Source organism: Ixodes scapularis, unplaced genomic scaffold (assembly GCF_016920785.2).
Source record: "Ixodes scapularis isolate PalLabHiFi unplaced genomic scaffold, ASM1692078v2 PGA_scaffold2__306_contigs__length_199485367, whole genome shotgun sequence".
In the NCBI taxonomy this organism is placed as follows: Eukaryota; Metazoa; Arthropoda; class Arachnida; order Ixodida; family Ixodidae; genus Ixodes; species Ixodes scapularis.
In genome coordinates this window covers 179,998,910-180,014,157 of record NW_024609857.1, presented here as the reverse complement: position 1 = coordinate 180,014,157, position 15,248 = coordinate 179,998,910, and the positions used below count along the sequence as shown (strand labels likewise).

The window sequence follows — 15,248 nt, the reverse complement described above, 5'->3', positions numbered from 1 at the left end:
GTCAGAACGTAGGTTAAAATAAGTTATCGGAATAGCTTCAATAAGCACGCGCAGCGCAACATATTCCCCATTGCTTTTTACAAGTTTCTTGAAAGGACACTTTCGAAAAAAAACAAAAAAAAAACATTATTTTTCAGGGAGTGATAAACAAACAGCAGAGAGCTCCAGGATTTCCGGCAGGTGGCAATAAAATAAAACGATAAAACAATACTCTTGAGTAGCTTCAAAAAACAAGTATAAGTATGATTGAGTCAAGCGCATGCGCAGCTTTAAAGGTCAAATTACTGTACATGGTATAAATGCTTCTAACACATCCGCAGTTGTGAGTTGTTCGCGCCTATCATCGCACATTTTCTAAGAGCCATGAAAGTGCATTGCAGAATATTGATCCTTGCCTCAACAATCTTTGTGGGCGTTTGTGGTACGTATAATGTCACTTAACTCGTGTAAACAAGAACTTCAGCGATCTTGGCTAAAGCTACTCGAGTAATTTGTAATTGATTTTGCTTTTTTTTAAATTTCAGAATGTTTTTTTTTCGGTGGTTTGAAATCAGGCTGATTAATAACCCTGTCAGACGGGCACCTAAAAGGAGCTTTACGCCAAAGAACCTTTAGTGTAAGTGTCATTTAGGCACTGCCACACGGCAACTCAAATGGCATTTTGCGTAAAGGTCCTTTTCGTAAACCTGAGTTCCGGCAACCGATTTGCGGCTGCTAAAGGCCTTCTGCCGTCAGCAGCAGTCTACACTAGAGATGCGAATCGAAAAAAAAAGACCGTACCGATATCTAAAATCAATGCGTTTGCATTTTTATTATTGCAAAATAGCGTGTTTCACGTATATTCTTTACAAACCTCGCTCTACTAATAGTTTTTTGTACTCACAGCCCCCCGCTTTTTGGTAGGCCTCGTCGTCGCCTGCTCGCGTCGTCCGCTTCGGCCCTTCGGTTTTCCTCCTCTCGATTTTCCTTACAACCATAGTTATCTAGCTTTTATTTTCTACCTTATATTTTATCATCCTTTACTAGTATATTGCTAAATGTATCTTGTATATTTAATATTTTTTGTAGATATATATTTCTGTATCTCACTCTGGCGTCATGCGATATGTCGAACTGCGGAGGAGCGTCCGTGACTAGAAAGGGGTCGCCGCGCTTCCATTGGAGCGTTGAAGCGTTGAGGCGGGCTGGAGGACCTCGGACGCTTGCGATGAAACTCAAGCACGAGCACGACGCCCAACCGAACAGGAAAAGGCAAAAGCGTAGCAGAAGCACGGAAAGGAACGGGAGCTCCGAGCAACGTTAGGACCAGAACTGAGTGAGCGGGGGACGCTCAGGGTTGCCGCTAATTGCCAAAAAAAGACTTTGCTTGGGCTTAAAATTGACTTCGTTGTAATCACTCGACTGAACTCGTCATTTTGTCTTTGTTAATATATTGTTTGCTGAAGGAAAACAAAAACAAATATTTATATCGCCAAAATATTATCTTTTGGTGTGAATATGATTTATGCGTTTGAACCGAGCTACGAGACTTGAATCGCAGTAAACATCGTCTGAATGACATCTTGCGCTGTCTGACACGATCAAACGCAAAGGACATTTGAGAATCCTCAAGGTTTTTGGCGTAAAGGTCATTTTAGGTGCCCGCCTGACAGAGGTAAGAGACTGCTTCTATTATTTTCTGGACAGCATAACAATGTGAAAAATGTAATATAATAACGATAGTGAAAAAAAATTAACTTTAATTAAATATTATCGTTAAGATAATGTGCGGAGGTTATGAACTTATTCTGGTTTACGTTGGGTCAGAGCATCGCCGAAGCTGCGATCTGAAAAAAAAAAAAAACACAATCAAGCCGTAGAGAAAAGGGCGTTCGTCGCCTAGTCGTGCCCTTTCTCTCACGGGCTCAAACAACCAAGTCAAATGGGCATTTTGTATGTTTGTCAGAGTTCTGGGCCCGCACGTCTTCTAGCGCTTTACTTCGGTCTGACTTAAGGTCAAAGGAAACATTAAAAATTCTAAACCATATATTTGTTTTTTACATTTTGAAGAGCAGTTATATATCTATTTTTTATAGGCGGCATAAAATTCTCTCTGAGTTAATTCACATTAGTGTTTGAGATTAACTCAAGTGAGCGTCTGCTAACCCAAACAAAAATTAGGAGATCGGTTTTATGTTTTGTCCCCACGTTGGGTTGGGAAACATTTTAATTGTTCTTGTTTTTTTTTTATAATGTTTGAATTCTTTATGATGGTTTCTTGATTTATAGTTGTTAAACTCCTCTTTATAGAAAAAGTACGAAGATCAAAGGTTTTTTATAAGATTTTCTTTTTAAAGTTACATATTCCTTGAAAATGTTTCGGTCACTTTAATATGCAGTTAAAGGGGTTGCGACATCTAGAGAATAAAACATGAGACAGCTGTAAAACTAGCACCTATTTTATGAATTTATGTAAGCCTGCTAATAGTTTTTTTTTTCTTTGTACATAGCGCAATTCTTTCGCGGATAAATCGATTTATATGCGTCCCCCTCTGATCCGCCCCATTCAAAAAGTGCTGCCGTGATCGTTGGGCGGTGACGTTATCCGCTCCACACGCGTCGTCCCCTTGCACGAACTCGCGGACTTGGCTCTCTCAGCGTCTCGCGTTTCAGCTTCCACGTTTACCTTCCCCGTCACGCGGCTTCGAGACGCAGACATCTACGGCTTCACATGGTTTGTAAGCGTCTTTGACACTGATCGCATTAGCCACGAGAGTGATATTATTAAAAGAAAGAGCTTGCACCAGACAGGGTAACTTTCCCAGCAATTTCATTGTCGCTGAAGAGTTGTTCCCTAGCTTTCTCTAGATCCTCGCGATGCAACACGATTTGCTAGAATAGAGCCCGGCTGGAAACCGAGGAGCGACTCTGATGACTAGGAGATGTTTGAAGCGGCAGCAGTCAATCAGGGGTTGCGATGTTTTCACGTGACACCCCTGTGGCGATGATGAAGAAAACTAAAGACGTGGTTCTGGTTTTAAATAGAGCGTGTTTGGGAATAAATCGTTTCAGGAGGATGAGTTAGTATTCTCAAAGCCAATTAGAGATACAAAAAAATGTTTATAACGCGTACCTATCTCTTCATAGTGGGAAACAAAATTTAATGTTGATGATGGCAGATTGTAGCAATTTGGTCGCTGCGTCTGAACGCGGGCGGCGTGGCCCACTTGCTTGTGTTCCAACGTCAGGTTGCTGGGAGAAATTGCTCTGCTTGAAGCGGTCCATAGATGATTATTTTAAACAAGACCGGCTCGCGACCGGCCATAGCGATGACAATGAGATCGCAAGAGACGAATTCGCCGTCGCCCGCGAAGATCGCGCACGTGAAAGCAAGTTGGAAGATCAAACGGCAAGAGGACGATAGCAAGAGAATGCATTAGAGTAGCAAAATAGCTTGAGAGTGTGCGATCGTAACTTGGTGACGCCAGCTGGGCCAGCATGGGGAGCTTAGAATGAGTAATATTATGATCACGTGGTATACGGACACCGGGTATGGCTAACTTGGGCAGTGTTTTCTGGTCGCCAGAAGAATATGATCAACATTCGAAAATTGGTTACTGCAATTTCTAGAGCTCTAAATATAACTAAACTTGCGAAACTTGGTGCATTTTCTAAATACCCCATGACCATTCGATTTCAGTAATAATCTACGTGTATAATGTTCATGTGTTAACACTTAATTCTAATACTAATCTTTAAAGGAGGCCACGTGAATTGTTGTATCCCTACTTGCTGCATTGCAGATGCAGGACTCAATCACTGAAAGTAATCACCCGTTTTAACATTGATAGGATATGTATAAATAGCCCGTAACTACCATATAGTTAAATAGTAGGACGGAGGAAAATGCTCACATTATCAGGGTTATCAGCAATTGTCAGTTCTGAATGACGTCGCAAACCTTTTACTTAGCTAGTTGTCGTTTCCTGTGTCATTTACTGGTGTCTCTAAAAAAATGAAACCTTATATTATTTTTTTCTACATTCAGATAATGATGAATTTTCAGATAATGATGAATTCAGTGATGAATTTTCAGACGACTCATATTGGCCGAAGGTTTGCAAAATGGGTATGATGTTTCTGTGAATGCCTTGCATAATGTTAGTTTCTGTATAGGATAGCGGTGTGAGCTGCACGGTGTTAGGATCAGGGTATCGAACCGGTCATTATTTCGGTTGTGTTCGTGTATGGGTTCGGTAGCTTTGCATTTTGTTTCAGTTCGGTTCCGGTTCAGAGATGCATTCAATATGTCGGTTCTGTTACCGGTTCACATAAGGGCGAACCGGTTCAAACCGGTTTAAACCGGTTCATAACTCTACCTTAAGACCAAGGCCCCCCGTGGATTTCCTGGGCTAGACAAAAATAAAAGTTAAGAGCTTCCAGTGGTTAAGTAAACAAAACATCGCTCAACTCGGTGTCATTTGCATTAAAAAAAAGTGGTCATTAGATGCCGTGCCGCGAAAACGAGGAGAGTAAAACAAATAGATGCCTAATTTTGTTTTCTAATGTTTACCTTTTATCGTAGATACCATTGCATGCAAATTCTGCAGTGCCATCTTATGTCTTTTTTTACCTTACCTTTTCGCACGGAATTTGCTGTGTACCGCACAAAAGGCCCTTAGTTCTTTGTGGACACACAGAAATAAATATCATTTTTATTAGTAGTAGTACTAGTAGTAGCAGTAGTAGTGCCAGTAGTACTAGTAGCACTTTCTTTGTGAACGACGTGTTAAAAGTCTTAATTATTTCTTCAGTTCTCCAGATGCAAATAATATTAAGGTATTCAGTGAGGCCAGCAGGGACAGGGATTGCGTGATGCTTTAGGCGGATGCGTGCGCACTCGGTAACTGTGTTTAACCAGGAATCTTCTCCTAAACAAAGCTAAAACAAAGGTAATTATTTATACGCGAAAAACGCACAGGATATATTTTTCCTATCAAATTCATTCTGAGGTACTATGTCGTGTTAAAGAGATCCGGGGACTGGGAGTGACACCTCCCTCCGTTTTGAAGAGCACGCTACTAAAATAATTATGACCGCGTTTCATACTCCCGGATTGGCCTGTAGAATGACAAACGAGTTGGCGAATCCTCACGCGTTGCTTATTTAATAGTCAGCCTTAAATCGAAATAAATTGTAGGTGGGATTGTTGTTCCCTTAAAAAATAATGGTGGGTCTCAAGACAAGATGTTATTTTTGATTACATTGAATGCCTTCTGTTAAAAATTTTAAGCTATAATGAATATCTCGGTCTTCTAGCATGACGTATGGACATTCCTCCAAAACTGACACGCAATTTATTCAAGAGCTTAAGGGCACCCTCTCCTAGCGTTGTAGTCAAGACTTTTTTTTTTTTTGCATAGTACGAGACATGAACATAGATCTCCTGAAATATGACAAACCAGAGGTACGTGATTTAAACACTCTCGCTTGCGTAGATATTACAGCTACCATCAGCAGTCCAACTTGACAGGAACTGATGGCCGGTAAGCTCGTGTCATCCCGTATCGACCACATTTTAGTTCAGACGCAATACGTAATGATAAATTCGTCTGTAATCTCACAAACATTGTTTGACCACCTTTTTATTGGTTGCCAGATAGTCCGGCCCACTGCCCCGGCAGTTGTTTCAAATAATATGAAAACCATTAATATTATAGATAAATATTACGAGTGATTATTAGAGAATGTGTTAACATGAACCTCGATAACGCTAACGCTGGCCCCTTCACTTTTCTGTTTATGATTTCTTTATGTTTTGCTACCTGTTCTTGGCCTCGCTACGGGGTCAGTTTAGCGTTTTCCAAAGGGGGCCTGTGTGGCCTTTCCCAAGGGTTCTCCTAACGGCTTCCCTCAGAATTTAACAATGGATCCTCCTGTATTTTTTTCACCCCTTCTCTGTACTCTGCCTGTCAAAGTACGTCGACATCCTTGAATACGGGCATCCTAATCACTCGTAGAAAGACTCATATCAATACCAGTGTTGCGGAATGGGCACCCCCATTCCATTCCAATTCCATTCCGGGGAATTAGAGTTTTCGATAATTCCATTCCTTTCAACTCCTAGGAATGGGGACACTGGACCCATTCCCACTCCTGGAATGGCTCAATCGTTCCATTCCATTCCTCCAATTCCTAAACGTTAAAAGTGTCACTTGACAGCTCTATTACGTTGCAGGGTTGGGCAGAAATATTCAGAAATGTATTTGGAAATACAAATACTGGGATAGATGAAAATAGTTGCTAAGATACGGATACTCAAGTCTCAAATATATCTATAAAAATGTATCGTGATACATATCTGAAATACATTTTAAAAAGAGGCAAAAAGTCTTTGGATATACAAATACAAGAATACATTTTAGGGAGGGCAGAAATATAAATGCTGATAATACATTTTTGAAATTTGACGCCAACTGAGATGAGGCTTTAAGTTTGAAGTGGAAGTTTATTTTATTTTTTTTTGGTCCCGAAATTACTTTTCCGCAGGCTTGGCACTTCGCCTTGAAGGTAGTGGTTCCGGGCGAAGAGTCCTCAATGGGTAACGTTCCATCAAGGATTGACCGCGGTCCCTTCCCTGGCATCCTGTCCGACTGACCTGTGATGCGAAAAGACTTCGACCTCTAAAATAAATTCCATCAAAACATCACCACTCCCCTGTCCAATAGGGCGCCCCTGTCAGCACTGAGCACATGACGTCACGGTGGGATGAACTAGTATTCTTGAATCCGTAGGTGTTGCCTTGAACATGAAACTTTACCCACTCTGCTGTATGAAAGGACAATACATACTTCCGTTGTAACTGACCTCGTTGAAAACCGTGCAGGCAGTTGCATTTGGAATTTTCGAGAAAAGTGGACCACCTGAAGCAACCTGAAGCACATGTATCATCTTCCGTTACGGTTGAAAAATCGATACCGTGGCATCCCTGTTGTGACGGTCCTTCCTGCCGACTCTCCACCTCCAACGCATGAATGGCAGTCTTCAAATTTCGCCTAGCATCATTCAAACAGAGACCTCGTGGATTGCGACCTGAGATGGCCGGCACAGGTGCGAGCTCTTCGAGAAACAGCGCGCTAGAGACGAGTCGAAAGTGTACAAAGTCTGGGTTCGCACAGCGAGGCCACGTCTGGCCTCCTTTCTGGGTATCGGATCACCACAGCAGCAGGTCACGTTCACGTCGACTGATCACGTACCAGCCGTGCAATATTACAGGCGCAGACGCATTCGGGTATGTGTTAAATTTCACTGGTGAAAGGCGCCACCGCCGCCCCCCCCCCCCCCTCCGCTGCTCCCTCTGTTCTTTGCTTTGACGCTTGTTTTTTGTATTGCATTTTTTTCTTTTGCGCATAAGTCTGCTAGGGCCTTACGCGGGTTTGCAGTTTCCCGCTCATTTTGTTTCTGAACAACCGACTCTCTGACTGGCTCGGTATAGCTGAACGTAAAAAATAAATAAATAAATAAAATATAAAGAACCTGGCCCATTCCTTTCCCATTCCATTCCGGGCGAAAGGCATCTAATTCCATTCCCATTCCATTCCCCTCAACGCTGCCGCCATTCCATTCCCATTCCATTCCGGGGTCGCAAAAATGCGGAATGATTCCGGAATCATTCCAACTCCGGAGTGGCAACTCCGCAACACTGATCAATACCACTCATACAATGAACCTCATCCATGTCTCTCGTGAAAGGAACCGCATCCATCGTTTTAACTACACACACACACACACACACACACACATCATAGCCCACGCACCGCTACTACGAAAACCAAGAGCGAGGAACAACCGTCGACGACAGAGCGGCAACTGAGCACGCCCGCATTCCACCGCGCCGCGCGGCGCCGCCACTTCTCTGGCTCCGCAGCAGCTGTGTGCATGACTGACGAAAACGAAAGTGCTAGTTTTTAAGAAAAGCCGGCGGTGACTGTCAGTTTGACAGCGCCGGGGAGAGACGAGAGGTTAACGAGTGCTGACGTCACCGCTTCGGACCAATGGGAGCTTCGCACGCGTGGCCCTCTCTCCATCCTGCCCCTTTTCTTCCCGGCGCTGATGGACGAAAGGCACCGCCGGGTTTTCGTCAAAACGATCGTCCTAATGCTAACACATTAAAAAGCAGTCGATAAGATGGTATCGTCTTATTCTCCAACCTCGTTTCTTGAATATGTGTCTTGCTTTGATGTTTATTCAAAATTCATACATTCTCACGATTCATTTAAGACTAAGGCACAGCGCACTGACGTGGTAAAAAGCGAAGGTCAGATCGCGTTTGGCTGAGCCCTCATATTTTCGCAGCAAGCTCAGAAAAAGAAAAGTTTTGGGTCCGTTGTAACTCTGCTCGTAGTTTAACACTAAAAGTGTTAAACTACGAGCAGAGTCTCGTGCGCCTAGGACCAAGGTAAACGCCGAAAAAAATATCAGAAAGTCGTTCTTACATTACACAAACCTAGCCTTTCGTAGATGGGCTTCGAGGCTAGCAAGGCCCAAGCTCTTTTTACGACGTGATAGTTAATTTGTTTAGATAATATCTCAAACGTTGCGGAAAAATGTAACTGCTTTTTTGTAACCCTTGAGCAATCAGCGCTTGTGCCTATTATGTAATGCGGCACGCACCGCTCTGCAAAAAAAGACACGCTCGCGGCCCACGGGGTTGTGGCTGCACTCCCAGCCGAACGCACTTCTGTTTAGTCTCCTTTTGATGATATTTCCTGAATATATCACACTGGCAGCGAGGCAGTTTAAACAAACTACGCCATCAAAGCCATGGCCCAGGGCTGAGAAGCACCAGACTTCTCGGTAAGGCAAGCGTTTTCTTGATCTTCTGCGGTCGCTCTATGCCTAAGCTCGAACCGTTTCTTAGAGAGAGCAGAGAAGATTGGGGAGAGTATGCGGAGGTACTGGAGGAGTACTTTTTCACTAATACCATCACGGAAGCAAAAACGAGTGCAGTATTTTTGCCAAATTGTGCCAAACGAATATGCTCACCTATTAGGAATATCCTGGTCCCATAGATACCACGGGAGTTTACAATCACCACCATTATAAAGGTTTTGGATGGAAATTACGCTTTTAAGCCCTCCATAATCGTTGAGTGCCTCGAGTTTGCCTCGAGACTGCGTCAGCAAGGAGAGTCTGTGAGCGACTTCATTGCGTCAATTCGGCAGTTAACAGACTCCTGCGACTTCAACACTGTCCACAACGATATGCTTCGACAACGGCTAGTGTACAGAATCATTCATGACATCATGCAGGCCCGCCTTCTAGAGGATGTATAACTGACCTTTGATAGGGGGCCAAGGTTGTCCTTACCACAGAAGCCGCGACAAAAGACTCATAAGAAATTACGAGTCAACCTGGAACGACATCAGCTGTCGCGGCAAACCGCCTTTCAGCGCAGGCTCCCAAGCCAGGATGTTTCCATTGCTTGAAAACACATAATTCGACCGCGTGTGGTTATGCTAATATGACATGCCACAACTGAAAGAAAATTGGCCTCTTTGCTGTAGTCTGTACAGCAAGGCCATGTGACGGGCCAATGTGCCTAAATATTGGCAGGAAAGCCTCGTAGGGCTACCTGTATTCACCCGGGGAAAGGCCAATGAAAGCTGCATCGGCAGATCCAGTTAACAGCCCAGATGACCCCCACAATCAGGGCAGCGCAGATGACCAGCCCAGATACAACATGAGGCCTTTGAAAGCCGCACATCTTCCACCAACCATCTTAACTGTCATTGCTCAAGACAAATCCATCGACACGGAGCTGGGCACAGGGGCCGGCGGCTCCGTAATGGAGAAAAGACACCTTCGAGCGACATTTTTAGAAGTGCAGGTTGTTTGCTTCAATGTCGACCTGATAGGATACTCCCGCTTGTTCAATGATTCGCCGAGGTTACCGTAATGTAAAAAAAAGCTCGTGAAGTTCTCCATCTTTTGTTTTGTCCGTTGTGAGTGGAACCTCCCAGATTCTGCTAGGACGAAACTGGGTTCATGCTTTGAAACTTCCAGTTGCTGATATCGTTAAAATCCTCAACAACACGGTTAAGGGTCTCATTCGCAAGTTCCTAGGTGTATTCTCCGAGGGACTGGGGCTGCTCAAGATCGTGGACGACAAGATTTGCTTCCCAGATGGATCACAACCACGCTTCTTTAGACCTCAACCAGTCTCCTTTGCACTGTAAGATCTGGTGGCCCAGCACCTTCAACGACTTGACCTAGAGAGAATTATGCAGCAACTGAAGACGTCAGTCTGGGCTGCTCCGTTTGTACCGCTACTCAAGAAAGACGGTCGGGTTCGAATTTTCGGAGGCTTCAATATTACCGTAATTGCAACATCCAGTGCAGGATCGTACATAATTCCGAGAGTCGAAGAGCTGTGGATAAAGCAGTCCGGAGGCGTCAAGTTCAGCCAATTTGTTCTCAATGTTGCATACCAACAGGTTATATTATCTCCAGCATCAAGAAATTATATGACAGTCAACACACATAAAGGATTCTTTGAGTACACCAGGCTACATTTCGTGTATCATCGGCACCTGCAATTTTCCAACGAGAAAGGGAAAATCTACTTTGCGACATAAAGCTCGTGGTCGTCTACTTTGAGGACACCTTGATAATGGGAGTGGATGACTTTGACAACACGAGAAACTTCGAAGAGGTACTTCAACGACTGAAAGAATCAGGCCTGAAGTTGATATTTTAAAAGTGCGATTTTTCCTTTCCAAGAGTAGAGTGCTTAGGGCACTTGATCGAGCACACCGGTCTTCACCCTTGCCAGAGAGAGGTAGAAGCAATCGTGAAGGCACCATGTCCACAAGACACTAAAGAGCTACAATGCTTCTTGAGGCTCATCAAACTTTTATAGAATATTTCTGTCCCAACCTATCAAGCGTCCTGGAGCCGTTGCATCGTCTGCTTGGGAAAGGAGCAGGCTGGAATTGGTCCAAAAAGAAAGAGTCTGCTTTAAAGCAAACCAATGACTGCTGACGTCTGCTGGTTTCCTCGTGCATTACGACTCTACAAAGCACCTCGTGTTAAGCTGCTATACTTCAACTTACAGAATTGGAGCTGTGCTGGCACATAGCAAATCAATGGGCGAGAAGCATATTGCATTCGCATGACGCTGGAATGGCGGTTGAATAAAACTATAACCTCATTGATAAAGAAACATTAGCCCTCATGCTTGGAATAATTAAATCTGATCAATTCGTATGGGGCAGACACTTTGAGGCAGTCGCAATCAAAAACCACTTTTGAGAATGTTCGGTGCTGAAAAAGGAATTCCACCTCTGTGCTCACCAAGAATCCAAAGTTGAGCATTGAAACTTGAAAGCTACAGCTATGACTTGACGTGCAGTCCCGGAAAAAGCCTGGGCCATGCAGATGCATCATGCCAACTGCCACTGTCAACTAGAAAATTCACAGTGCCCAAGCTTGGAGTGTAGTTTCGCTAGAGCATGACTACAGATGTATTTCTCCTGAAGTGTTCACAAGAGCCAGGGACCGAGATCCCGTCTTATCAAAAGTGTGAGAAATTTCTATGGGCTGGATCAACTTGTCCTGGTGCCCCGTAGTGGCAGCCCTCGTCAACCAAGACGCAAAAGCTCAGCATGCAGGAGAGCTGCGTACTATGGGGTCCGAGAAAGTTCGTTCCGAGGTCACTGATAGGAAGCGTGCTTGTTCGTTTCCATGCGGGACACTTGGCGCGAGTTAAAACAAAAATGGTCAGAAGAGGTCACGTTTGTTGGCCTGGAGTCGACGAAGACATAAAGCTAAAGGTCGATAGCTGATTGGAATGCCATGAGCGCCGCAACCAGCGGAAACAACACCGTGGTCTTTTCCCGAAAAACCGTGGTCGCGCCTTCGCGTTGATTTTGGAAAGCCATTCCAAGGACATAATTTGTTTGGTCCTCGTGAATGCTTATTCGAATTGGCTGGAGGTGATGGCGGTTCCGTCACCCTCGGCGGAGGCACACTGAACTGTCTGCGAACAACATTTGCAATGCATTGGTTGCCTGAATGATTGTCACAGGCAACCGGTCAGCATTCACAAGTTTCTTATTCACAGCATTTCTAAAGAAGTACGGCATTCGGGGAATGAAAATACCCCCTTACCACCCTGCATCTAATGGTGCCGCAGAAAGAGCTGCCCAGGCAATCAAGAAGCTGAAGAATTCTTTGGTGCGAGACATTCAGACAAAGATTTCACGTGGCCTTCCTCCAGTACCACATTGCACCTCATAACATTAATTGACTCACACCTACTGAGATCCTCATGGCACGGACACCGAAGACTGCAGTGGACTTACTGCGTCTTGACGTCCATTCCAATGTTCTGTTCAGACAGCTGCAACGGAAAGAACGTTACGATCACGGAGCTCAACGACACCAACTACTACAACCAGGTGGACACGCTTGATCAAAGGACTTCCGATTGGGGCCTGCCTGGATTCCAGCATCGGTATCACATCCAACGAGCGCGTCTTCATCGCAGGTTGTTCTGGAAGATGGAACCAGTTGGCATCGCCTTAAGGACCAACGTCGAAGACGAGTCAGTCTTTCGCCTTAGAAGGATAGGGCCACAAACATTCCATCATAATCCACTACATCGGATGTTCCGTCACTGGCACCTCGAGCGCCGGTATTCCAGCAACTCCCAGCAACCGAGCCCCAGGTACTGCTGGCCAGCCCAAACCAAGGTTTGGGCTGGCCAGCTGGACGCTCGAAACACTTGGAGCGTCCAGCACTTTTATGGCGCATTCAAACTGGAAGCGGATCAACGTTCACGAAGCGGTTGAGGATGCGGTCCGCGAGCGACCCCATTCAGACACACCGAGAGGCGGTTCGCGGTTGGCGAGAGGCGGTTGGCGGTTACTTGGCGATTACGCGAGATGTTTTGAGACTTGCGTTTGGCAACCCTGTTTTACAATCCAAAATCCACGATCCAAACCAAACATTTTGCTATTTTGGCGGGTACTTTTTTCGGAACCGATTTGAAGTCCAGGGGGCGAGGTCAATGGCGTCACAAATGTCAAAATTATATTTGCTGTTATTTTGACGTAAACGTTTTATTTTGGATGCCGCCGACTGCATATTGAAACGTTGATCGGTCGGCGTCTGCGTGGTTGGGTGCTCGGCGGTGTCCCCGCTGGTGTGTGTTGTCGACGAGCCGCCTGTACTTGTCGTGTTCTGTTGTATATCAAATGCAGACATCCTGGAACATCCGACTTTCCTTTCACAAGTGTCGTGCGTTGCCTTGCGTCTTTGCGTCTGGTAGTGCTCTCGTCGACCATAGGCTACTGGCTTTTCGGGTTCAGCGTCTCTGGCTGGTTTCTTCGGTCATTTGTCGCCACGGCGTTCCACCTTTGCTTTTTTGAAGGTTCTGCCGGTCATCCTCTGTGATGATAATCTGGCTGCTCACACTCGTGGCAGTGGTCCGACGAGAGGTGCCTGCCTAGGGTCTACCGTACTAAGGCTTCCTTTGGATCGTTTCGCATCTGAAGTTGCTCTCTGCAGCGAATGATGATAGCAAAGAAGCCATCAGGTCGGCGAGAGCACCAACAGACGCGAAGACGCAAGACACCCTACGACACTTGAGCAATAAAAGGAAGGTCGGCGGCTGAATTCACTGAAACGCGTGTGCTAAAAGCGCTAGCTGGTTGCTTTGAATGACGCGGCACGAGCGCTCTTGTAGCGAGTGCTCCAGTGATGGCAGTGAAGGCCACTCGCTCGCCGCTTGCACGGCCTTGGCAGCTATTCTAACCTAGGGTGATAATCCGTCGTATTGCACACAGGTGCAGCTGAAGAAAAATGCGTACAAAATTACTGCGGCAGGGCTCTGTCGCCTCCGGTACATTTCTTCATTGGCAACCGGAGTGACGGACGGAATCGGGCGAAATTTTAAAATGGAAAACGCTTTTTGATGCTCCTGAAAGCGCGACGAGCACAGGCGGCACGTCGACAACACACCCCAGCGCGGACGCCGCCGAGCACCCGAACAGACATACGCCAAGCAACCGACATTTCAAAATGCAGTCGGTGGCGTTCAAAATAAATCGTGTTGTTTACATCAAAATAAGAAATAATCTTATTTTGACGCCCTAGACGTAGAAATAACAGGTGTCGTTATTTTAACGCCAATGACTCTATTGGCCACGCCGTCTGGTTTTGAAATGGGTGCCGAAAATATGCAGCCTATTTTGGCACTTTGAAGATTTTTCTTCGAGATGATCGCACGCATCGCAAGTTAACCCAGCGAAAAAAGAGGCACGAAACCCGCAAAACTCGCCTGCAATTCCCTCGACTTCGCCCACATGCAAAGCCCAGAGAGGCGCACCTTGCTCATTCAAAACGGGATGCCCCGACCTTTTCTTCGAAGTGGATGGTTCCCGCTTGAATAGCTGACCATTTTTTCGGGATAGAGGGCCAGTTTTATCTCCTCGTTCGCTCTTATCATTTTCGAAGTTGCAAGCCGTGGAGTGGACCGTGGTGCGGGGCGATGCGTTCGGTGCTAGCCGGTCGTGGCTTCGTTGGTTGCGGACTCTCCTCTCACCACTCGCACGTCGAACAAGTCTACTGTTTGTTTGACATTAAGCTCAAATAAACGCCGTAGGGAGTACCTCTACATCGCCCTCGTTGGTACATTTTATTTCTTCGGTATGTTCCCTTTAGTTTCTTTTATTAATTGTAAGCGTTACAGGTCAAGTTGGCGCAGGTAGCCTGCCAGCTCCGCGGTTGTGCCTTGGCTAAAGCAGTCAGGTTCACGATGTCTGTATCGACCTACCTGATGGTCATGCACGGTGTCGAAAGCTTTCAATAGTTCACGCGACTGTCTTAGTGGGTACAAAAGCTGACATTTTCGTCAATCAGGGGTGGGTTCCGACGTTCTACAGCCAAAGACTAACAAGAAAGCGAGGTTCGGTCAGTGGTATTCGGACCTACCCGAATAAAATCCCCGGTGTAAAGCCCGCTAAGATTACGAGTCAATTCTTTTCGCGTCGGATTCCAGTGATAAACGTGAACATTACGTTCCTCCGTTGATTTGTCTGCTGCAGCACTAGGACTACAGCGTTTTGGACGCCTCACCAGCGGCAGATGCCATATTGTATCGAACGCGACCGATTTCACGTCAGCGTCGCGTTGCGATTGGTTGTCGTTTCGCGGTTCGCGAAAGCGATTGGGGCAGATCGGTCCAGAAGCGGTTGGGAAAAGCA

At 45.6% G+C, this 15,248-nt stretch overlaps 1 protein-coding gene across 1 annotated transcript in view; it reads left to right on the top strand.

Annotated features, from left to right (window-relative positions):
* The first annotated feature begins 333 nt into the window (after positions 1-333).
* The window catches only part of LOC115317358, a 53,672-nt gene continuing 38,757 nt past the window's right edge, over positions 334-15,248 (top strand). Inside the window, exons 1-2 of the mRNA XM_042291307.1 lie at positions 334-421; positions 4,028-4,108. Of these exons, the coding sequence (XP_042147241.1) occupies positions 364-421; positions 4,028-4,108 (139 nt within the window). The 5' untranslated portion in view covers positions 334-363. The remainder of the gene's footprint in view (positions 422-4,027; positions 4,109-15,248) is intronic.